This window comes from Corapipo altera, unplaced genomic scaffold, assembly GCF_003945725.1.
Source record: "Corapipo altera isolate COAL_440 unplaced genomic scaffold, ASM394572v1 169, whole genome shotgun sequence".
Taxonomy (NCBI): Eukaryota; Metazoa; Chordata; class Aves; order Passeriformes; family Pipridae; genus Corapipo; species Corapipo altera.
The window spans coordinates 1,702,166-1,727,662 of NW_020884946.1; the positions used below are offsets into that span (position 1 = coordinate 1,702,166).

At 50.7% G+C, this 25,497-nt stretch overlaps 1 protein-coding gene across 7 annotated transcripts in view; it reads right to left on the minus strand.

Annotated features, from left to right (window-relative positions):
• Positions 1–25,497, minus strand: part of SAMD4A (sterile alpha motif domain containing 4A) — a 100,625-nt gene that overhangs the window by 23,388 nt on the left and 51,740 nt on the right. For all 7 annotated transcript variants that reach the window (XR_003530777.1, XM_027662478.1, XM_027662475.1 and 4 more), the window contains one exon: positions 14,248–14,769. Coding sequence is in view for 6 of the 7 variants with exons in the window: in XM_027662478.1 (XP_027518279.1) it covers positions 14,248–14,769 (522 nt within the window). In the remaining variant the exon portion in view is untranslated. The remainder of the gene's footprint in view (positions 1–14,247; positions 14,770–25,497) is intronic.

A 25,497-nucleotide genomic window follows, 5' to 3' on the forward strand; every position in this document is an offset into this window, starting at 1 on the left:
GAAGAATTTGTTCCCTTTCCATTAAATAACTACAGAAACATCTTCCACAAATCTCCTAGCAGAAAAGGAGATCCTGAGATTGCTTTCAGAACAGTGTTATGCTTCCCAAAGTTGTGATGTGATGCATCCTGATGGGGGAATAGTTGGATTTAAGAAGGTCTTGGCCAAGTTATTTTAGCTCTTGGCTTTGTAATTGTTACCCCAAAAGCAGCACCATAAGAGGGCTCTGTAGATGTCACATCACCCTCCCAGGAGAGGAATACACTTAGCATTAAAAAAAAATAAAATACAGTGGAATTATAGGGAAAAAAAGGGGTCAGTTGGTTGAAATGCATCACCAGGGCTGAGCATCACACCTGCACCGCTCAGAGCCCCAGAGCAGTGCTTACACCACCCTCTGCCCCCCAAAATCCTGCAAACAAGGGGATATTTTTGTCTTAAATCCAGCCCAGATTCCTTCCTGAGCAGCAATACCCTTGCAGACTTCTGCTCTTCCATCTTAATTTTACGTCTCCTAATTAGAAACCAGTGTTGGCTGGAAGAGAAATAACAAACTCCACAGGATGGACAGGGACAGTTACAAACCATCCAGCACAACGGGTAAAAATCAGTTCCACTTCTGTCCCTGCATCCAACAGAACATGTTCTACTAAGCCAAATTTTGAGTCAATCCACACAACTTCCCGAGATGCAGCAGGGATAATCCCCCTGCAAAGGATGCTGCAAGTCACCAGCTCTTTGAAACCACCCCAGCTACTCTGGGTACCAGACAAGGCATTACTCAAAGAGCTCTTAGCACTGGTCTAACTTTAGACTCCACTTCCCTGTAACTTGTTTCCATGAGCACTCATCCTTAAAAACGCTGCAAATCCTGGGATGGCAGCTGCCAGGTGGGCACACCCTTCTCCCTCTTTTAATTTGCAACCCCCAGAAGGAGGATTAAAAAATGTCCATTTTTATTAATGCTGCTCCCTGTGGTCACGGCTTCAGTTTCTTGAAATGGAGGATATAGCCAATTATTTTCAAAGTATCAGTTTAGTGTAGGTCCTGACCTGCTTTTGACCCTTCTGATTGCTTTCTGGATGGTCCAAGGTGAATCCAGGGCTGCTCCTGCTAAAATAAATGCTCCCTGTGGGATTTAACTTCAGCAGAAGCAAACCACGTGTGACTTTATCGCCTCACACTCAAGCCTCTTCTCTTTTATTGCAAAAATATTAAGCTTTAATTCAAAAAGGAAATGTAATATATTCTTCTGGGGCAAGATAAGCTCCCAGGAGGTGGTTGGACACGCCTGCCTTTCTGAGTGCTGCGGGCTGGGCGAACAAAGAGCGGAAAGCACCGCTCCTGAGGGCAATCCATGCTGGCACATGGATACCCTACTACCCTACGGCTGGTAAGTGTGTCCCACTTCTGGTTTAGAAGTGCTTTCCTGCTGTTTAGGTGGTGCAAGAGCCCTGCGAGGTCCAGCTGTTTCCAAACAGGTATCCAGTGGGACAGGAGCCAGAGCAGATCCTGGTCCTCCCAGGGATAAGCAGGTTTTGGTGTTGCCTCTGCTCAGCCCACACCAGACTGAGTTTCCTTGCAAGGAACCTCTCTGTGACCTCCAGAGTGGGATCAAGCTCAGCTCAATATTCCCAGGTAAAAAAAAATCAAGAGGATGGAGAAGGAGGGATGGCAACAACGCATCAGCTCCCCATGGCAGGCGGTGGCTGCAGAGCATGGAGCAGCTGGGAGCATCCCTGTGGGATCTCCACCACTTCCCTGGGCGAATCCAGCTTTATCCCAGACCAAACCCTGGCTGTGCTGGCAGGCACAACAACACACTTACAGAAGCTCTGAGGCTGCAAGTGCTCTCACCCTGTGAAGCCTTGAGTTTGGGATTTATCCCCCCCCCCCTCTTCCTTTTTGAAGTGGTGTTGCCTATTTCGGGAGGCAAGGGCTGATTTCAAGAGGGTTTTTGTTCGCTGAAGACCATGTGGAACAGCGTCAGACATTTGTGTTGTGGTTTCTCAGGATTTCTGAGCCAATTTTTCTCAGCCTGAGAAGGGAAAAGCCACCCATTCCTGTAATTAGAGCTGAGGAATTGGGCTCTGCAGGCAGACCTTCCTCCACACAGCATGGGATGGCAATGAGGTACTCACTCCCCCTCTGCCCAATGTACCCTTCATTAAATCTGGCCTAAAGTGCTGCAAAAGTCCTTGACAAGGCACATGTGGGGCTGATGTGAGTGTTTCCAGCAGAGCCAGACCCACTGCTGGGTACAGAGGAGTGTTCAAACCATCTCTGGTCCCCATCAGGTCCCTGACAGCCAGAGGATCAGCCCACAGTCCATACAGCAGGATACAATTCCAAGTAACATCATCCCCGCGGCTGAAGAAAGGAAAAACTGCTGCAAGGTGCCTGCTGAACTCTTTGGGAGGTTTTTTTGTTTGTTTTCAGTCTACAAATGGCACTTTTTGGCCGCAAAGCTGCTCATGGTGCCTCCTCAGGTAGTGTCTGCTCGTGTACAACTCCTTTCCTGGCCTGTAGGCACCTGGAGCAGCAGCCTGACCCCAATCTGCTGTAGGAAGCGGGGATGTTTTTAATCCACTGAGGGCACACAGTGTTTTGTGCAGCCCGGAGGCTCCCCCACGGAGAGGGAACACTGAGCAACCCCCTCACAGAGCAAACCCCCAGGTTCAACTCAGTTCTCCCCTCCGCCTCCTCCTTGCTATCCCAGTCACGACGCATCCTCTCCTCCAGGAAGGCTTCCCCACACTGGCAGAGCAATCCTTGTGGTTTTTCCAGCGTTCCTGGGCTGAGGACCCTTGGAAACAGCCTCTGGTGGGTCACACTGCTCTGCTGGCACCTGGCCTCCTTCCTGGGCACCTCATTCACCCTCTCCCCACGCTGCCCTGGGCAGCTCTGGCACGGCCGGAGCAGAACCGAAAGGAACATTTTTCAGCTCAACATCCCCTAACCCTTGGAGCCTTTTGTTTGTGCCTCTTTTTATTTTTTTTTTTGTCTCCCTGTGTTTTGTGGCTGTGACTTTAACTGTGTTTGTAAGAGATGGATAGTCCTCCTGAACCAGGGGGTGATATAAGCCACGAGGGGGTGAAAGCCAGGGTCCCAAATGCTAGAAGCCACTGGGTATAAGGAAAAAAGTGGTATTAAGAAATCAGTGGTATCAGCCCCTGCATTAGGAAAAAAACCCATACAAGCAGAGTCCTGCCTCAGGCAGAGAAATAGGAAGAAGCACAGACTGCAGAGAAGCCTGTCAAGCAAACTTTTTTTTAAGAAATGACGTTTTCAAACACAGTTTCCTGTTCGAGAAACTGGACAGAGAAACAATAACCCGTTTGTTGCTGCTCCCTCCAAGCAGGGTACGCGAGGCACCATCCAGGCTTGGTGGGAAGGAACCCTCACAGGGGGTTTTGCAAGTCCCTGCATGGCACAAACACTCGTGGATCAGCTGCTTGGCTCTGCCAGGAATTGCTGTGACTGTTATTTACTCGTTTGTGTGGCAGCAGGAGCGGGGCTGAGTCTAAAGATGTGTAAATGCAGCCCTTGGTGGCTTCAGCAATCCAACGGGATGTATTTCTGGAAGGAAGCCCAGCTCATCAACACCAAGGAGCAGGAGCTTGAGAGCTGCCTTTGGTGTCCTTCACAGAATCCTGGAATGGTTTGGGTTGAAAGGGACCTTAAAGATCGTCCCATTCCAAGCCCCTGCCATGGGCAGGGACACCTTCCACTATCCCAGCTTGCTCCAAGCCCTGTCCAACCTGGCCTTGGATACTGCCAGGGATGGGGCAGCCACAGCTTCTCTGGGCAAACTGTGCCAGGGCCTCACCACTGTCCCAGTTCAGAATTTCTTCTTAGTATTAATCTCACTCTCCCCTCCTTTAATTTAAAACCCTTCCCCCTTGTCCTGTCAGTATCTGCCCATGCAAAAGGTCCTTCTCCCTCTTCTTTACAAATCCCTTTAAGTACTGAGAGATCCCTCCGTGGGGCTTCCCACCGCAGCATCCAGCAAGGTGGGAGCAAGGCAGACCAAGTGTGAATCCCTACCCTGATTTAACTCACAGGCAAAAGGATGCAGAAAACAGTAGCTTGGGAAGCTGGGAATGGGTGGGGGATGGAGGATTAGGGTCATGTTGCAAGAAGGTGCTGCCCCAAACCAGGTGGCTCTCAGGGTAAACACAATGCTCTGATTTCCAGGCCAATAAATGTGGGTTTTTCTCCTATATTTACACACAAACCACAGATAAAACAGTGTCTGAACCCTGGGAAATCCTGACCTGTTAACAACAACACTGCTGTGCTGAACCAAGCCTCCCTAATTATCCCAGAAAATAGTTTCTGCTATGGGCTTCTGGGAGAAATTCCTCTCCTGCTCACGGATCAAGCCAGATAAGCGGCACTGGGACACAGAAACTCTCCTTCCTACAGTCCTTTCCCACCCAGAAGAGATGTCCAAGAGGATTTTCTTTGCTCAAGCAGCAGCCAGGGCTCCCCACTGCCTCAACCCCTGGTCTGAGAAGCATCTACCTGCTGAGACCTCTGCCAGCATCAGCTTCCACCACACATTACACTCCAGATGGAGAAACCCCTCCATCACTTACAGCTGGAAGAGGTACATCTTTTACATAGCAATATGCAACCTGTGGAAAACTGGGAGCCAGAAAATAAGGGTCTGAAACCAGTCAAGGGCAAGGGGTGAATGCAAAACCTCTGGAATTTCCCCAAGACAAATTCCTCGGTGTTTCAGCCTTATCAGCTTCCTCTGGCCTCCACCTCTTGGGGACTCACATGTCCTGTCACAGGCACCCTCTGTATGGGCTGGCAACTCCTTCTGCTCTCTTCTTATTCCAAGAGCTCCAGGAGAGGAAGAAAAACCTGTTGGGTCTCCAAGGCCACTAAGGGGAAAATGCAGTATCTACTTCCCCACATGAGAAGATGCAAAAGATGGTGCCCAGCAGGGACATCCCATGACAAGGGGAATGGTTTCAGACTGACAGAGGGCAGGGTTAGATGGGATATTGGGAAGAAATTCCTCACTGTGAGGGTGGTGAGGCCCTGGCACAGGTTGCCCAGAGAAGCTGTGGCTTCTCCATCCCTGGAAGTGTTCAGGGCCAGGTTGGACAGGGCTTGGAGCAAGCTGGGATAGTGGAAGGTGTCCCTGCCCATGGCAGGGATGGTCTTTAAGGTCCCTTCCAACCCAAATCAGTTTGGGATTTTACAATTCCATGACTCCCAAGCCCTGAGCCCTGCAATGCTCCCCAACAGCAACAGGACAGCCACGGCTGGTATCACAAAACATGGATTCATTCTTTCCCATTACTGCTCCAAATTAACTCAGCTCAGCTTTCCACCTCCTCTACATACCGACAGCAGATGCATCCTAAAAATCTGCCTTCATCATCCTCCAAAACATTCCTGATTGCTCAGATATTGCCTCGCATTGGAGTTATGACACAGATCCCTGCGCCAGCTAACACGAGACTGCATTGCTCAGCAAACAGAGGGGACTGTGGTGACAGGAAAACACCGAATGCAGAACAACCAGCCTCGAATAAAATTGCATAACGGATGGGAACGGCAAACTTGAGGGGAAAATAAAACAAAATAAAATAAAAAAAAAATCAGCTTCAAGGCTGCCAAAACAGAGCCATTGATTCCAGAGCGTTTGATCCATTTGCATGCAGAGAGTTTTGCTTTGGAGCCGAGATGGAAACAGAGTCTTAATATAGCTGGAGAGAAAATATCCTCCTTGCACTCCTCTAACTGCACTTTGATAGGAAGCAGCCACAGAGCAGATGGTGCCTATATATAATCACCAGACCTATTATCCCAGCCTCTTTTAGTAATTTGAAGGAATGTGATAACCACAAGGAGAGCAGCAAATATTCCCCCCTCCTCCCCCCCTTCCCCTGCTAAGAAAAATATAAAAAAAAAAAAAAGAGGAAGCTGTAATTATGCTAACGAATAAAAGAATTTCCAAATGAAGTAAATAACTATTTTGTGCACTGCTCCTTTAAACCAGAAGTCAAAAGTTAATTGAACAGCAGCATGTTACTGAGTCAGGAGAACACAGCGAGTCCCTGTGCAGTGGGGAAGGAGACTGGAGTTGCTCCAGATGATCCCAAACCACAGCACTCCTGTCCCTCCTCCATAGCCGTTTCTCTGCAGCTGCTGTGTGATGGTGGGAGGAAGGAGAGCTCATCTCTCTCCATTCCTTCACTTGCCAAAGGCTGGAGTTGCATGGATTCAAAGGATGAGCGTTGAGAAGCGGATTCTCTCCAGGGGTTTCTCACCCCATGAAGATGCTCAGGAAAACACCACAAATGGGATTCTCACGCTACTGTCGTGGCAAAGCAGGACAGGTTTGAGGGGGGCATTTCTCAGAAGGCTCTTCACAGACACCAGTTAACAGTGGAGGTGCTGAGGAGCATCCCTGGCTCTGAGATGGAGCCCTCCCATCCCACACCGCTGGAGGCTCCGCTGGGGATGCAAACTGCTGACAGGAACCCACAGGTGCTCACAGGGTGATGGGAAAAGCAAAGCTTCCCTTAGGAGAGCACCAAGCTGCCATGCAATGAGTAATCCTGCTGCCAGCATACAACAGGCACCAGGCTGGTAAAATACACCTGGGTCTGGGAGGGTCCATCCATCAACAAAACCTCCGGTTCATTAACACGAGAGACTGCCAAGAGTCTGAGGGAATTACTGGGGATGTCTGACCTTGCTCCACAACCCAGAGAGCATCAGTCAGCTGTGCTGGTGGCTTCTGTGCTGCTTCCAGGTCAGAAGCACCATTCATTGGTGACAGGAATCCCAAGGACTGTAGGATACACACAAAACCCTTGCTGCTGCCTCTAAACATCCATCCCTGAGACACTGGGGCTGTTGTAAGGAAAGGAGAGGTGGCATTGGAGCCACAAGCTTCAATCTCCCCCCAGCCCAACCTGCAGGTCAAGGATGGGTGTCCTACTCCCTCTCCAGTGGACAGGCAACACACCAAGAGCAAAATCAGGGCAGGCAGTCCCTGCCCTGAGCACCTACAATCTGTGACTGCTCCGGGATTTCACAAGCTGAGAGGGTGGGAATATCCCCGGGCAGTTCCCGAATTAGGTGGCCTCATTCCAGCCAGGAAGCTGCAGAGCCATCTCTCTATGAGCAGGGTACGTGAATTTGGGAGCAGAGCTCTGTAAGACGTGTGAGTATGGATCAAACCTTGTACGTACCAGGTTTGGAGGAAGGAACAGTGTGATCCCAGAGGATGTATGTGTGATATGTCCTCTTTGGGGACAACCACGTGTCACCACTGGCACCCAGTGCTCCCTCTCCTCCTCACCAGCCTCACACACCACCCCCTTCACCAGCTCTGCCTTGCTAGACTCATCCTCCCAGAGCCATCCACATCCCCCCGGAGCCATGTGCAACCCCCCAGAACCATCCACATCCATCCAGAACCATCCACATCCACCCAGAGCCATCTGCATTCCCCTAGACCCATCCACATCCTCCCAGAGGCAACAGCTAGCTGCTGGTAAGAAACTTCTGCCCCACAGCTGCATGGCTGGGCATCCCTACGAGCAAAGCCACCAGTGAACTGCAAGTCCCAGATGAACAGAACAGGAGAACCACCCTCCCAGATGTCCTGAGCCAAGTGTTCATCAAGGGTTGATGGGTTACCCAAGTCACCCTGTGAATCCTGTCTTTTTTTCCCTTCCAATGTAGAGTGTGATGTTTGGAAAATGACAGGTAGGCTGATTAGCTTTGATGTCAGTCAAGGACTCCCGTGGAGACGACTGAAGGTGGGACCTCAGCATCACACTGACCTTTGTTGGTCAACCAAAGACACAGTGAGAAAAGAGATCCTTCAGGAACAAAGAGGTGAAAGGAATGTGCCAAAACAGGCTCAAAGGAGGATCCAAATGGGCTGAGGCAGCTAAACTGAAGTTTCAAGGTTAGAACAGGTTCTGACTGTTGCTCAAGTACCAGAGTAATTCCAAACACTGGGTCAGGAAAAACTGAGCAAGGCAACACGGATGCTGGCAGCTCACAGACCAGAAGGCAGGGCCAGAATGATTTCCTGTCCAAAACATCTTCAAAACATCTTTACCTTGAGAGCAATGGAATCACTGAGGTCGGAAAAGCTCTCTAAGACAGAGTCCAACCATTCCCTCAGCACTGCCAAGCCACCACTAACCGATGTCTTCAAGTGCCACCTCTGCGTGTTTTTTAAGTCCCTCCAGGGATGGGGACTCCACCACTGCCCTGGGCAGCCAGTTGAAGTGCTTGACCTTTTAGGTGAAGAAATTGCTCCTAATATCCAACCTAAACCTCCCCTGGCACAACTGAGGCCATTTCCTCTTTTTACTTGGACTGTACGATGGGGCTGCCCTGACCTCTTCCACTACGACAAACTAATTTTCCCAGCCCATATCTCGATGCTGCACTCCCAGATCCCACACACCTGGGAAGGGGGGAAGCAGTCTCACTCCCTGCACTGGACCAGCCAACAATCACCTTGGGAGCTAACCTGGTCCCAGGGTGGGATGGCTCACACGGACACCCTGCTTGGAGACCAGGTCTGGGCAGGGTGGGAGCTGGGCTGATGGTGGGATGAGCACACATGGCTGGTCCATCAACTAAAAACATCCTGTCCGGCAGAGCAGCTCACAGAGAATGGGCACAGCTTGCTCTGTTTTGAGTTTGGACACCTCCTTGCCAACCAGAGGGTGAGGGACACGGCAAATGGAGCAGCCTCAGCAGCAGGAAGGGAAGCTGGCTATAAAACACACTCAGCAGCAGTAGCTGACCTTGCCCAGCATTGCTGACACCCCAAAGGCCATCGCTCTTGTCCTCCACCACCACTTCCATCTCCAAAGCTTGATGGCCTTCAGGCTGAGGGTGTGTGACTGCTCATCCCCTCACCGGCTGAGTGATGGTCTGCAGAGCTGTGGAACGTGTCTACCAGGGACAAAATGCTTTGAACTTACAGAGGGGCCAGGAAATCTGTACCTGCTCCTCAGAGCTGGAGTAGAGGATTATGGGTGGACTCAATCATCTTAAAGGTCTTTTCCAACCTAAATGATTCCACGATTCTATGCTGCCCTCGCTCACAGTCCTGTTTGCTGCTGTATTTATGTACATGGCTTTGAGAAAACAAACTCTGTTCACACCTGACCTTCTTGTGCAAGAACTCTGATTTTAAGCTAGAGAATTAGTAAGATTTTGTAGCACTGGGACCCTGGAAAAGTGGGTGACTTCTGGATGTGTTCTCTGATGGTTACGAGCGACACTAGAGGGCATGAGCAAGACAATAAATGCCCTCATCTGCCACCACTGAAAAGCTCAAGTGTTTATTACAGGGCCAACGAGCTTTTCTCAGTCTATCAGTAAAAGAGAAGGAAAGCAGACGTGAGGGGTGTCCCCGGCTGGCAGGATGAGTGCCAGGGTGCCAAGTCTCAGCACAGCCAACTGAGGAACAAGTTTCTGAAAGTAATTCCCAAGTGCAAAGCTAATCCACCCTTGGCAAGAACAGGACATTTGTTTGCTTCACTGTCATAGCCTCATTAAGACTCTTCCACATTTACAAGGCACGTTTTGCTAAGTTTGCATGGGAGGAAATGTGTTGCCCTGTGTAAGGCAAACACAGGATGAGGACAGGCTATGCCCTCCCTTCAGGTGCTGTTGCAAATCTACACAGAGGAGAATGACCTGCAAGCTGCCCATCAACCCAACACAGACCAGGGCGGTCCTGTGGGTTATAAAAATGCAGTTATCCCATTATCAAACTCAGCTGCACAACAGTGCAGGGGGAGGAAGAGTCAGGAAACCCACACTCCATCCATGGCAGTTGTTTTCTTGATGTGGTTTGTTCCACCTCAATTCCCTGATGACTGGGGGAGAACTCCACCACCTTCTTCATCTGCTCTCCCACCAGGGAGTCCATAACTGGGACAAATGTTGGCAAATCCAGCAAGTCATGTCACACACGTGTGTGCTGACACACAGGTTAGCAGCTGCAGCTCTGCCTGCAGGGCAGGATCACAGAAACACAGACTGGTTTGGGTTGGAAGGGACCTTAGAGATCATCTAATCCAACCCCCTGTCATAGGCAGGGACACCTTCCGCTATCCCAGGTTGCTCCAAGCCCTGTCCAACCTGGCCTTGGACACTGCCAGGGATGGGGCAGCCACAGCTTCTCTGGGCAGCCTGTGCCAGGGCCTCCTCACCCTCACAGTGAGGAATTTCCTCTTTATATCCCATCTAACCCTGCCCTCTGTCAGTTTGAGCCTAGGCTGGGGTGCATGGAAGGAAGAACCCTGATTTGCTCCTTCTCTTCAGCTCTAGGACAAGATAGAGACTTTTCTCTTTCAGGATAAGGATGTTGTATAGGTGAGCATTTCTCCTCCACTGCCCTTCTTGCTCTCCTTCTCTCTCTCCTTGTAGACAAACACCACCAGTTTTCTGGCAGAGGTTCCCATGGGAAGGGTGTAGCATGCCTGAGCACCCGGCATCTTTCCCATTTGTGCAGGAGCAGAAGGGTGGCTCCAGACTGGCAAACAGCTTTGCTGGTCCTCTCAGTTCCCTCACAGGGGAATCCAGGCACCACAGCAACACTAAAACACCAAAGAGTTTGCAACATCCCTCCTGTACAAACACAGTCCCAACACCTGGGATTCCTGCTCTGCAGGATATTTCCTAGCAAGGTCTCTTCCTGTATCTATCCATCACTACCCTGTCACTTTATGGTCCAAATGGGACCAGTGTACCTGCTCTCCCCCTTCTCATCTTACCTAACAGACCCTTCTTTGCCTCTGAACAGATTCCCTTCCAAGAGGATGGAAAATACAGGGCCAAAGCTATGCTGTGCTTCCACTTGACAACCAAATCCTGCCATGCCATTGGATCATACTCGGGTGGAATCATTTACCTCAGGGGCAGGGAAGGAGCCGGCGCCCCCACGCAGGAAGCTGTTGGCACCTTTGAAAGTCAGCTGCTTTCCTGTGTCCTTTCAGAGTTCCCAAATCCTGTGTCCACGACGTTGTGCAATCCCAAAGTTTTGCAACCATCACCTGACCTGGCTGCAGAGTCGGGATTCCGGGTTTCACCCCATCCCGCCGCGCCGGAGCAGCTCCAGCCTCCTGCCCACCTGCACTCCCAAGTCCAGCCAAGGCTGCCTTTGCTCCTGGCACACTAAAGCTTGGTTTAAAGTGGCAGCTCAAGCTCTGCAGGGCAGGCTGAGAAAGCAGTGACGGAGATGCAGTGGATGGAAGGAGTACATGATCACAGAATCACGGAATGTTTGGGTTGGAAGGGACATTAAAGTTCATCTCGTTCCACCCCCTGCCATGGGCAGGGACACCTTCTATTAGACCAGGTTGCTCCAAGCCCCATCCAACCTGGCCTGGAACACTTCCAGGGATGGGGTAGCCACAGCTTCTCCGGGCAAACTTCCATCTTTTTGGGTGAGTCCGTACCCTCATATTGCTCCAGACCCAGATTTATCACTTAGGATGCTGGTCCCACTCTGGAATCACCATTACTGTGGTAAATCCAATGTGACTCCCTCAGAGCACTCCAGACTTGCCCTGTAAATGCTGGAGAGCTCCAGCAACATCTCCTCAAGCCTTGGCCAATCCCTGCCAGAGCTGGAGATGAACCATTCCCGAACTAAATCTCAAAGCCTGGGTCTAGGTCGAGTCAAAGTCAAGGACAGCACAAAGCAAACTGTCACATGACCTTCCCCACTCATATTTAAGCCCTGTGCCAGGACAGTGTTACACCTAATTATACCACAACACCAGAAGGAAGTATCTCGGGCAAGATCACCATGTTATTCCCCTGGGAAAGTCTTTTCCACATTTTGGCACCAGGAACAGGCAGTGCCTTCACGGGGACAGGTCTGGGAAGGCTGTGCCCTGCAGGGTGTTGCTGGATTAAGCCCCGGCCCAGACAAACACCTTCAAGCAAGAGGGTGAATTTAAAACTCATAACAACAGTAAAACCTAAACAAACAGTAAGGATTTGAGGGCTTTGCTTTGGAATAAAAGATTAATAGATGTATTGATTGAGTCGAGGGGCTGGGACAAAGGCTGAGAGCCATGTTTATTTTTTAGCATCTATCTGTGGACTTGCCGTGCTCGTGTCCGAGCAAATACTGCGTTAAGGAAGTTTATGAACTCGCATGTGAAGTGTGGTTGGGTCACCTCCAGCTCAGCCCAAGGGTTACCTGAACATGGTGCCACCAGAATACATCTGCAGGAGTTACAACAGCTTTACATGTAGGATTAAACCACAGCTAGCAGGGGATACTGAGGCCAAGGAAGCAGCAGAGGTGGAGGAGGGATGTGCTCTTCAAGCAAAAGTGTAGGGCCAGGCAAAGTGTAGGGCCACTGGCAGATCCACCAGTGCTGCTGCACACATCTAATTTTGGGAGAATTTAGGAACAACCACAGCAGTGCAGCAGCTCAGGCACTGCTGAGTAATTCGGCCTTGTGCCAAAACGTGGGGACCCCACTGGGCAAGAGGTGGGTCACTGCTTCTGCTAGAGCTAAGTCTGAGCACAGGGAGGCTCAGAGAAACTCCAGGGGGTTTTTGGAAAGAGTCCTTCACGACCTAACGCATCTTGCAGAGCTCCAGCCACTGTCAGAGATTAACCTGCTACACCCACCAGACCTCCCTGCTTCCAGATCCTGACATGAGGAACCAGATCCCATCTGAAGGCATCTCTTCCCACTGCCTCCCTGGTGTGCAAAGCCTCCAAAATGCCAGGCATGCAAAAACCACCTGGAAACTCCCCCCAAAAAATAATCCTTGGAGAGGTTGAACAGACCAACTGCAAACACAGTCATGGTACTTTTCACCCTGCATCCTTGTTAAGCCTTTCCCACGTGGCTCGGTCTCCCTGACACAGCTCTGCAGCGCAGGGAGAAGTTGAACATCACCCAATCCCACAGTAGCAGGAGACAGGGATGGGATGGGCAGGATGTTCTGAGTCCATGGAGAAGCTGAGACTCCTCTGCTAAATCCCCACATGCCTGCAAGGATGGACACCGGAGAGGCAGGGACCAGGGTGCTACAGCAGTAAACCCAGAGAGCTGTGTTTCATGTCGCTGTCGACTTGAAACACCACTTTAAAAAAAAGCAACTATTACAGGAGAGGGAAAAACCCAGAAGCCTTAAGTGACCATTTTAAAGCTTTCAGCTCTTTAATTGTGGCTTTCCACATGCTGATGGAGAAACCAGTGCCCTCACCACAAGAACCCTCTTCCCGAAGTGCTCCTGATATCCAGGGAGATGCCAATACAGCATCTTGGAGAGAGACCTTCTGAACATCACAAAGGGAAGGAGGATGTCCCAGCCCTGAAGGTGAGGTGGTGGCAGTCACCCAAGTGACAGTGAGGAAGGTGTGACAGGTCTCCAGAGGGAGTGGTGGTCAGTGGTGCTCCTGAATCCTGCTGAGGGGATGCTTTGCTCCTCCTCTCCCAAGGATGGCTCTTTAAAAAACAGTTAGGGCTGTGCTACATCCTCACACAAAACCAGTGATAAATCTCCAGTCATGGTGCTTTGCAGCGTGTCAGAGTGTCTGAGCCTTGGGCTGGGCTCTGCACCATCCATCAAAGCCTGCCAAGGTCTCCATGGGGGGAAGAGCTACCCAACCCTTCTGGAAAACACTGAGAATCATCCACCTAAACCCCTCAATCACCACCAGCTTCACACCTCTTTGTGCTGCAGATCCAAGTGAATGCTTTCACATACCCTGAAGATGGCAGATTCCAGCCCTGCTTCCAAAAATTACACCTGCACTTGTGGTCCCAATCCCATTTCCTCCCAGTTAAGTCCCCAGTGTACTTTTGGACTTGCCTCCAGTCCCCCAACTCGCTTTTGGACACGAAGCATCAGCTCCCTGCTTGCTTTAGGAACTCTTGAAACATGAACTGCAAATCTACACAGAGCTACGTGAAATACAAGGGGCTCCCTTCAATAACACACATTTTTTGCTCTTACAGCTTGGCTGTTTTTCCCTCCTCTCCATCTCCTGAGTCTTTAAAATCCCACAGGACTAGAGAGAGAAAAAAACCCAAAAACAACAAGGCAAGCAGGAAATAAAAAAGCAGGTGAGGAAACGGAAAAAAGAAAAAAAAAAAGAGGAGTTTTTTCTATGGCCCAGATGAATTTAGCCCCCCAGCTGACCACGGCAAAGCAGCAACTCCTAGTGGGGTGGTGGTGGGGTGGGGGGAGGTGGGTACTCACTGGTGCTTGTGCTAGTGCCGATGGTGTTGATGGTGGTGGGGACGGAGGAGGAGGAGTAGAGGGGCAGGTGGCCGTTCTCGCACGCCAGGTTTTTGTCCTGCCAGCTGGAAGCGCTGACGCTTATCCCCGAGTCCCGAGAGTTCTGCCACCCGTTGAGTTTGTCGTCGGAGTTCTGTCTTTGGTGATAGTAGTGAGCCTGCCCGTAGTCCACCGAGTCCGAGCGGCCCCGGCCCTGCCCGCCAAAGCCCCCCCCCGACGTGCGGTCCTCCAGGTGGTTGAGCCACATGGCCAGGGCGCTCCTGTCCTCCAGGGAGGTGGCGGGGTGGATCAGGGCGTAGGACAGCAGCTGCCTGCTCTCCTCAATGTGCTGGTTGTGCTCGATCGAGTGCGCCAGGATTTTGGGCAGGAGTTTCATGTACTCGACCTTCGCCTCGATGTTGCCGGGCTTCAGTAAAGGCAGGTGGGTTAGCAAGAGGGAAATCACTTTGTCCTTGGATTCCTGTTGCCACTGGTTGATGATTCCTGTTGGAGGAACGAGGGGGAGGGGAGAAAAAAAAAGGAGATAATTGAGAGATTGGCAAACGGAGCTAATTAAGACATAAACAGAGCGTGGCAGGGTAAATCCAACATGGGATTTCTGCATCCAAAGGGATGTCTGCGTGTGTGATGCTCACATCCCAGGCAGGGGGGTTACCATGCTCCAAAAACCACTGTCAGGGCAAAGTGTGCACCACTGGATGTCAGAAGTTACCAGATGCTCTTGAAAATCACTAAAAATGCCAAACTACACTCAGCTCTACGGCCACACAACTTCACTGCTGTTATCCTAATCACAGTCATGATTTGGTCCAATTTTTTCCATATTGTTGCAGATTACAGAAAACACTAAACAAAATCACTTGGTGGATAAAGCCAACCTTTTAGAAGTACTCACTGGAAAATGGAAAAGGTCAAGATTCAAATAAGATAACACAGGTTAGAGCCACAGAGAGAGAAGAGAAGAAGTATCCCAGCAGGAAAGCAATCACCCAACCAGGGTGCTGGTCCATCCACCAGCCCCAAAGGTACAGAGGGAAGGGCTCAGCTGAAGCAGCCCCAGAGCTCTTGTTCCTCTCTTAGCTCACAGCAGATAGAAGAGGTCTTAGAAGACCAGACAAAAAAAGCAAGCATAGGGCTTAACTCTAAAAAATATGCAGAAGGAAAAGTCAGGGAATTACAAACTGGTCACTTAACTCGAACTCCTGGAAAACTGATGGAACAAATAATGAAACAACCTATTTGTAAGCACTTAGAAGATAACAAGATGATAAGTGACTGCCGACACCGATTTGTCAGGAACAATTTAATTTCCTTCTGCGACAGAGCAACCAGCCTGTGAATGGCTGGGGGAACAGGCTGAGCTGTACATCTTGATATTCATTAGGTGCTGCCACACACGGCTCCCTCAGCAGCACAGCAGACAGAAACTGCTCTAATGTGGGCACACAACTCATCCCAAAACCACAGGGAGGGAGCTGGTGGTGGTGATTCACCATCAGACCGGGAGGATGTGCTGAGCAGGGAGACCTGTGCCGGCCCTGACACCGCCCAGCACGTCACCAGTGATGTGGGTGATGTGATAAACGTGCTCAATGTGCAGGTGCCATGGTAGGAGAAAGGAAAACACTCCAGAAAACTGGATTCGAAGTCAGTGCTGAGGACTTGAGGGAACGGAATGAAACTGTGTCTGAAAAGGTTCTTCCCCCAGAGGATGGTGAGGCAATGAACAGGATCCCCAGGGCAGTGGTCAAGGCCCCAAGGCTGCCAGAGCTCAAGGAGATTTTGGACAACGCTCTCAGGGACAGGGTGGGATTGTTGGGGTGCCCTGTGCAGGGCCAGGAGTTGCACTGGATGATCCTTGTGGGTCCCTTCCAACTCAGGATATTCTATGGTTCTGTGAGACTTGGAGAACAGTTGGGGAAAAAAAAATTCTGCATTAAGGAGGTGAAAGCACCTGAGTGCAGGTGGGAACAAATCCCTGTGCAGCACCAGGTGGGGAAGAGCCTGGGTCAGGAAGCACCACAGGCTGAACATCATTCAGAACTGCACCAGCCAGCCCATCATTCAGCTGAGAGGTGAAGACTGGCATGGACAAGCTGTTCTCCATGGCTCCTGATGCCCAGGGCAGTGGTGGAGTCCCCATTCCTGGAGGGATTTAAAACCTGTGTGGATGTGGCACTTGGGGACATGGGTTAGTGGTGGCCTTGGCAGTGCTGGGAGAATGGCTGGACTTGATGATCTTAGAGGGCTTTTCCAACCTAATCCATTCTGTGAGCTGAACTGCAGCAAAGGCACACGAAGCTGGACATGAAGAACTGCCTTCTGTAGGGTAGGATGACCTATGACATCGTGAAATCTCCATCACCAGAGTTTTTTCTGAAGAGCTTATACGAACCTCAACCAAGGATAGCTCAGGATCCACCTAGACCACCTGACTGACACTGCCCAGCCCCAGGACAGTCTCTCCTCCAGTGCTGACCAAACCCCTCCAACCTTTCAGCCCCTGCAGCAGGCTGTGCCCAAGGATACCACAACTGAACCATCTCCTTCTGCTTGCTTTAAACCCACTGCCCAAAACTGCACCAAGTGACATGCTGAGTGCTCATGTTAATAAAAAAAACCCCAAAACTTTATGTTCTCCCTCCCTGCCTGCTGTCTCCTATCCATTCTGTACAGGAAGCTGCTCTGAATCACTGATTGTCCCTATATACTCCATGTGTTTTTGAGATAGGGTTCTTGAACCCTAGGATCACACATCATAGAACAGAATCATAGAATATCCCAAGTTGGAGGGGACCCATAAGGATCACTGAGTCCAGCTCCTGGCCCTGCACAGGATACTCCCAAGGATCAATCCTACCATGTACCTGAGAGCCTTGTCCAAACACTCCTCAAGCTCTGGCAGGTTTGGTGCCGTCACCACTTCCCTGGGTTCAGGGTTGCTCTTGGGAAGACCTGGGAGTTTAACTTGATGATCTTGCCAACTCCTAGCTGAGGATATTCCATGATTCTGTGATTCCATACAACCCATGCTGCTGGCCAGCAGCTGACACACCCCTCCCACCACCCCAGCACCCCCTGACCCAGAAGAGGGCTCTTACAGTAGGGCCTTTTCCCAATTAGGACCAAACCCTGCACGTCAGTTCCCGGGCACAACGGTGGTGGTGAGCAGCACTCACCCTTCCAGCTTTGCCTTCCCAGTTCCAAGGTGTGCAACCATTTTAACAGGAAGCCACTAGATGGCTTGCTGGAAACGCCAGCAGCTCTCACTGGAACTTTCTGCAGTGGTATTTACTTCTCCACAGACCTACCCCTCCTCCAGAGCTGCTTCCCGAGCCAGCCGATGGCGTGCCCGGGATGTCTCGTGCCGAAAGGAGCACGGGACACGACGTGGCACAGCTCTGGTGGGGAAGGAACTGCTTTGCTGCAGCAGAGGGGACTTTTTGGTACTCTGGGTGTGCTCCCGAGCCCGTGGGAATGCTGTGAGGTTGTTCTGGTGCTAAAATATGGGATTTGGGAAAGCAAAGCTCAGTCTAAGCAAAGCTGTAAAACACACGTGAGTATAGTGGGACTCAAGGTCCACCAGAGCATCTCCATATTTTCCACATGCAGATGTATGTCAGTGCTACAGGCAAAGCTTCCTGTTGGCATTAATCTGATTTAACTGTCCCCTCTCTCTTGGTCAGTGAGTGGGTTGAAAATGTGTCCTACTTTCTCCCATCCTCTTGCAGAGAGGGATGTCACCCATCCCCTCATCACCCCGGTGGGGTGGTTTGGCAGTGCTTCCAGGCTGGCACAGCCAAACCCAACCCTGGCACCAGCTGGGATTCTGCAACAGCTGGGATACACTGAGAAATCAAAGATCATTAAAAACAGGCCTGCAATGCACTGCTCAAAGAAGTCAGTGCCATTTGTACATAGGAGCCAAACACACATAGAGAAAGCAGAGCCTGGTGTGAACTGGGTACTGGAGAGGAGGAGGAGGATGGGGGAGGCAGGTGGGCATGGCTGGACTCCTTTTCCTTGCATGGGGGAGAGCTGAGTGTGAAGGTCACCACTGGAGAAACACAGGATGGTGCCAGAGCTGCTTCCTTGGAACCTTGTCTCAGACCTCCAAGAGATTTGGGGGTTAAAACCACAACCCCAAAAGATGGAGCACTGACCCAAAAGCCTGTGGCTGGTAAGGGACCAAGCGCTCTTCCCTGCCCCAGCCTGGGCAGGAGCTGCTCTCCCTCTCAGCCAGCAGCAGGATGTGCACAATTAAACAAAAATGGAAAATAATTAGATCCGAAAGAGGCTTGGCTCTCTCCGAGATGGGGCGGAAGGTCAGGCTTAATCCTATCTGCCAGAAAACAGAGGCATCTGGAGAGGGCGGCACAGGAGGGAGAAAGCTGGAGCTGCCTGTGGGCAGGGACAGAGGGGCTGGTGATCCCCCAAAGCCTCTCTCCACCCTCTCCCTGAACACAGGAGACCCTGTTTTGGCTCCCCACCTGCTCCCACATACTCTTGGCCATCTGGGACATCTCACCCTTTACTGCCAGAACAAGCGCTCCGGGTCAGCCACAATTAGGATGTGCCCTGGTTTTGGGGTTCCACATCCCAGGGTTTGACATGATACCTGTGGTGGGTCACATGTTAGGGCCTCATTAGTTCCCCCAGGTGCTGCTTCAGAAATGCCTGGTGCTTCCCATCACAAGGATTTTGATGTTTCATGGAATGTCACAACTACTGGTATTTGCAACAGGCAAATCTGAGCACAGAGAGAGCCCCAAAGTCAGAAATTCCTCCCTGCTGCCTTTAAACTCCCCAGAATCCCTGTCCTGCCTGTTGCTGTCATTGCCCTGACATGAGCTAAAATAACAACTGATCATGAGCACTGCAAGGAGCCAGCTCCCATCCCAGCCCTGTACTGGGAAGGGATGGGAGTTGCTAGTGCCCCTAGAGCAAAAAATCCCAATTTTTATTGTAGGACGTTTTCTTGGGTGAGAAGCTGAATGAGGGTGGGATGTGAAACTACCTTCTACTGTAGGATTACTTAATGACCAGGATTTTGCTGCTAGACAGCCCAGCTGATGTGTGTGCAGAGTGCCTGTGGATAAATCCAGCTCCAAATATAGCCGGGTCCTGCTTCCAAGGCTGAAACCTGTGCTTGTGCTATGAATAGGACCAACACTATCCCCAAAACTGGGGCTTCCTGACTGGGGAAAGAGGTGATGTTTGCCAATTTATTAAGTTCTCATGGGATTTCTCTGTCACAAATCTGCTTAATCTCTGCTGGATCCCTGCAAACTGTTAACTGCCTCCACATCCAGTGGCGGTGGATCCACCTCCAGCACTGCACTGCATGGGGGACCTTCCTGCCTTTGCTCTGGACCTGCTTCCTCAGGGATGACTGGGTTATTCCAACCACCAGTGAGGCACATGGGGCTCCTGAAGCCGTTGATGGTGTACCAGGAACGCTCACAGCTTTCCAAAGATAAAATCAGCCAGGATGGACAAAGGCAGGGATACACACACTCCCTGCAAAAACCACCAAAGAGCCCCTTCTTGTGCCTAAAGGGGTTCCAAGAGAGCTGGAGAGGGACTTTGGACAAGGGCCTGGAGGGACAGGACAAGGGGGAATGGATTCCCACTGCCAGGGGGCAGGGATAGATGGGATATTGGGAAAGAATTCTCAGCTGTGAGAGTGGTGAGGCCCTGGCCCAGGGTGCCCAGAGAAGCTGTGGCTGCCCCTGGATCCCTGGAAGTGTTCCAGGCCAGGTTGGACGGGGCTTGGAGTAACCTGGGCTAGTGGAAGGTGCCCCTGCCCATGGCAGGGGGTTGGAAGGAGATGAGCTTTAATGTCCCTTCCAACCCAAACCATCCCAGGATTCCATGATTATGCTGACTGGGGTTTTGACAAAGCAGGCAAGATGAATGATGTGTAGTTTATGAGCTCATAATCAACAGTCATTTTCCAAGTGACAAAGAGGACATTCACACAGGAGGCTTGGTATCATTGCTCCTCAATGGTAAGTCAGTGCATTTAAGGGCTCTATTTGTCAGCAAATTGCTCTTAAATTACTGGTTTATTATGGCCTTGTTTTCAGTTTAACAAAGTTTTCCATAACAAGTTCTCAAAAGCCTATTCAGACAATTTGTCCAAGCAAGTAATGACTAAGAGATAGAGTCACAGAACCATTAAGGTTGGAAAAGACCTCCAAGTTCACTGAGTCCAACCATTATAATCAGATGCTCAGATCTGAAGGGCACACTCCAAGCACCTTCCCAGCAGGGCTGAAAGCAACAGCACTCTCACATGTATTCATGGAGAAAAACTAGGAGTTTGGACTAAAAATTTAGGCTGAGATCCCTGATCTTGCCAGGTGACAAACTGCAGCATTAGGGATTGGAGGAACTGGGTGCTCCTGGATGGCAATCAAGCACTCCCAGGGATGGGTGGCACCGAGGTTTTCGTGTCTTGGATGGCCAACAGCAAACCAGAAATCCAACTGGTGCTTAGGCAGCTTGAACCTGCTTCAAGTGAGCCTGAACTCGGTGGCCACAGAGCAAGTGATGGCTATTTCTGGGTCTGCAGGAAGGTTTTACAAGAGGCTTCCTCAGCAACCAGAAGAGGCTCCCATTGTTTGCTGTTTCCTGGATTATCAGTGTGGCACCAGCTCCGGGCGATGGGCAGAGCCACGTGGAGGCACCCACTTCTTTTGTCAGAGGCAGAAAAAACAGCACTTGGATTCCTCCTGCTGTGTAAAGATCCAGCAGCACACCACTACCCACCAGTTTCTCCACATATCCATGGGAGATGCTGCACTTCCACGAAAATCACCCAAATCTGCTGTCACCGAGGCCATTGCCCATCAGCCCCAGGATCTCACAGCTATTCCAGCTGCCTGGGTGCCTCCACCAGAGCAAAAGGGGTCAGGAAACCTGACCCTGCACAGGAACACAGCCCAACAACCTCTGCTTGGCCTCAACATCATCTCCCAGTGAACAGCCACCAAGAGACAAAACTGAACCCTACGTCTACCAGCCACTTGTTCCAGTGGCTCCCGAGCACTTGCCTTCATTTCCAGTTGGATTTTTCCGTTTTAAGATTGAATTTATCTGGCTTCAGATTCTGAACTAGATGGTCTTTAAGGTCCCTTCCAACCCAAACCTTTTAGTGACTTCATGAGTGGGGTGGAAAGACCACACCCCACCTCACATGGGTGGTTTGCAGCAAAGTTAAAGCAAAGGACCAAAAAATGAAAAGACTTCACCCACAAATCTGAATTTGCACCGAGTGTATCGACCAAGAGCAGGTTGCTGCCAGTCCCAGCCTTCCCACAACTGGATTTACTGGTCTGTGAGATGGTCCAGCTCCCCACAATCCATCACACAAATCCTCTCTCCAGCAGTGCTGTGGACACGAACCTCTGCCCTGGCTCCTGCTGCAGCAGCTCAACTGAAGGTGAACCACAGAGTGTTTCCAGCCAAAGGGATTTAAATTCCTATTTGCAGTAATTAGCACCTGCACAGCAGCCCAGTCACAAATACTTTGTTTGGGCCAATTTACATCATAAATCTACATCATAAATCTCTTCGTAAATCAGCCTCACTCAAAAGGCCAGCATTAAGGAAAACAAAGGGAGAACCTTGTTGGAAACTCTCTGTACCCCATCCAGAGCACATCAATACCCTCACTGTTAAACCTGGCAGCCTCCTCTCTCCACCAGAGGCCAAACTATCAGAATTCCAGCATGTGCCTCCTCGTTATTGCTATTGAGGCTAATTAAAAGGAAAAAAAATGTCAGTGATAAAGGCTATTGCAGACCTGCCAACTGCACAAGGCAGAGAGACGAGCCGATGTGGAAACTCTGGTCAACCTGAATCCTGCTCCTCCTGTCACCAAGACGGATGCAAAATCATGGATAACACGGGGAAGGAGGCATCAGTGATGCTTCCAAGCACCTCTGTTGTCCCTGAGGCTGCAGGGTGGTGTGTAACCCCCACCAACCTCCCCCTGCTACGTCCAACAGGTCTGAGCTTATAATTTAAGCCTGCGCTAGCACTGACCTCAGCACAGGGTGGGGGGACCTAATCCCACACGACTGAAGGCAACGGGAGCTGTGCCAAACACCATTGTACCCACTGGATCCGGCACCCCTGGCTGCCTGGCACCTCCTGTGACTCCACGCTGCAGCAGCCAGGAGAGGCCTGCTCTGAATTGTGGGAACAGCTTCCTCACAGGTCCCAAGAGCCGCTCACCCTGGCGGATAACGGGGATTTTGCAGAGGAAAAGCCAGGAAAACCTTGCAGTTGTCAAGGTTTTTGGCCTTTTGCTGTCACTCCCTCCCATGCAGGTTTAACAGTCTGACCTGTGGAGAAATTTGGGAAGCAGTGGCGAAGCTCCTTCCCTGCAACACGCCTGGGAGCTAGCTGAGGAGCTGGGAACAACCAGAAGACCTGCAAACGAGTCCTGCACACCAAGAGGGCTCAGAAACTGAGACTGGTGGGAATCAGGGCTCTGAACTCCTCCTGGAGCACCCCCCCAACAGCTTTGAACCTCCAGGTCCAAGGTGCTCAGTGCTATCCCAGCTTCCTCAGGAGATAAGGATATAAAAAGGCAAGCATTCCCCTTTCCCTGTTTGGTCGCTTCCTGCTCAGATTTAAGTGCAGATGACCTCTCTGAAGGACAGATGGACTTTTTTTGTCCATCACACTCATGAGGGGAGGACAGACAGACACCAATCTGTGCCTTGCAACACACAAGGCATGTGCCCCATCTCCCTTCTCCAGTGCTCACATCCCAACTTGCATCCCGCCTCCGTCACGGTGCCAAGGAGCACCAGCACTTGATGGAAAACTTGCCAGTGGTGCTCTGCAGCCTCTGGGTTCACATGGTGCTGGCTCTCCTCCGTGTTCCCAGCAGACACATCACCCTCTAAGAGGCTAAAAATACATCAAGTACTTTCCTAATGTTTCTTTTCCACCCAAGCGGCTGCTGCAGGGAAGCTCCGAGCAGGAGGGGAGGTGAACTGAGTGGATACAGGGAAGAGAGGCCAGGAAAATGGAGCAATAGGCGCAGCATGTCCAGCAAAATGAGGTGGCTGGGGAAGTCCCTGCTGCAGACAACACTGGTTCCTTGGATAAACAAAGGCAAGAGCCACAGCTGTGAGAAGTGAAACATTTCTGCCTATAGAGCAGGATTTAAGGCCAAGTTGGACAGGGCTTGGAGCAACCTGGTCTATGGAAGGTGTCCCTGTCCGTGGCAAGGGGTTGGAATGAGGTAATTTTTAAGGTCCCTTCCAACCCAGACCATTCTGTGATTCTATGATTCAGTCCTGACAGGAGCACAGAATAATTCAGGAAGGAGCATCTTCTCCACCTTTAGTGACCGAGATTAAGAAGCTCCAGGTATATTAACTATGGAATGTCCCTTCAATTTGTTAAAAGTTGAGAATTTAATCACCAAAACCAATTCTGTCCCAAAGACACAACCTTTTTGCAACTGCTCCCAGCATCCCCCTGTGTGCAATGGGCAAGTCCTTTTACTACCCATTGCCAAGGTATTTTGAAGGCACTTCATTTTTGAAGAACAGCAATTGCACAGAATCCCAGAATGGTTTGGGTTGGAAGGGAGCTTAAAGACCACCTTATTCCACCCTCCACCATAGGCAGGGACACCTTCCACTCTCCCAGGTTGCTCCAAGCCCCATCCAACCTGGCCTTGAACACTTCCAGGGATGGGGCAGCCACAGCTTCCCTGTGTAACTCTTTCCACCATTTCTTACAACTCCAAAGCCAGGTTAAGGAGATGCAACCATATGGTAAGCAACTTCTGGGGGAAAAAATCCCCAAACAAACCCCTTCCCCCAAAAAAACTCTTGTGGGGGATAAGACATGGGCCCTACTCGAATTGTTGCCCTTTTAAAGCCAGTTCTCCTTGGGCAGCAAGCTCAGCTGTTTCTCACTGGCAGTTCCCTTCTCCACCAAGCTCTCCAAAGCAACGGCATCCCCATCAAGTGTTAGCAGGAATTGGGAACATCGGCACTGAACCGAGGCTCAAAGACAACCCCCAAAGGGATCACGGGATCATTTAGGTTGGAAAAGACCTCCAAGATCATCAAGTCCAACCTGTGACCAATCCTCACCTTGTCACCCAGCCCAGAGCACTGAGTGCCACGTCCAGTCGCTCCTTGGACACCTCCAGGGATGGGGACTCCACCACTGCCCTGGGCAGCCCCTTCCAACACTTAAAGTCCCATGAAAAAATGCTTTCTGAGAAGAGATTCTGGGATCTTCTCATCCCATCACCCCAAACAGGCTGATGAAACCTCACCGGCAGACAGAGCAGGGCAGGGAGCTCAGCGCTCTCCATCCAATTTGCAAACTGACAGTGGGAGCAGATACCCATTATTTTGGCCAGGCACAGAACAAACGGGGAGATCCCTCACCAAAACATCCCTTAATTCCCGCTGAGAGCCACGAGGACAGAAGAGCCCAGTTCCACTGTGAGCAGAAATAAGCAAGATTTTCATATTTTTGCCGCTATTTTCCCCCTCTGCCTCCCCGAGCTTGCCAGAGCTCCAGTCATTAGGAGGCTGTTTGTACAAACCCAGATGTATTTTTAGCACCAGAGAATTGCATGGCACAATCATTAAGGAGCTTCTGCAGACAGCAACAAGAGCAGGGATTTTTCCTTCTCTAAATTGGCTCCAGCCACCACGGTTTTCAGCCCAAAGCAGACTTTCAGGAAATTCAGAAGGAGCGGGGAGTCTTTTTCCATGGCATATTTAATACCGAGCTGAAGAACACTCGATTTTCACACAGTGCATCCAATGGGAGGTTTTATGGATTTGTTTTCCAGGCTGTACTGTTGCACACTTTTGCTATGGATCATAATACCGTGTATTATCACAACACTCCCTAGCAACAGGACTTTAATTTAGTGCAGAGATTTCCAGTGCTGAGAGCATTTCACTGACTCAGAGCAAAGATGACACGCTGGGAAACCTTATCAAAAGCCCCACGGGTGCCAAGGGAACCTACACTGCATGAATGATGGTATTCCATCTCCACAACGCAGCGTGACCGGCACTGGCACAGAGAACACCTTGGGAAGGAGGAATTTGCTGCACTGATTTCACAAGCCACAGTCCAGCCAGTGTGGAGTGATGTCTACATTGATGAGAGTGGTGAAGGAGAGTGAAAACCCAACAAGTTCTGTCTGAC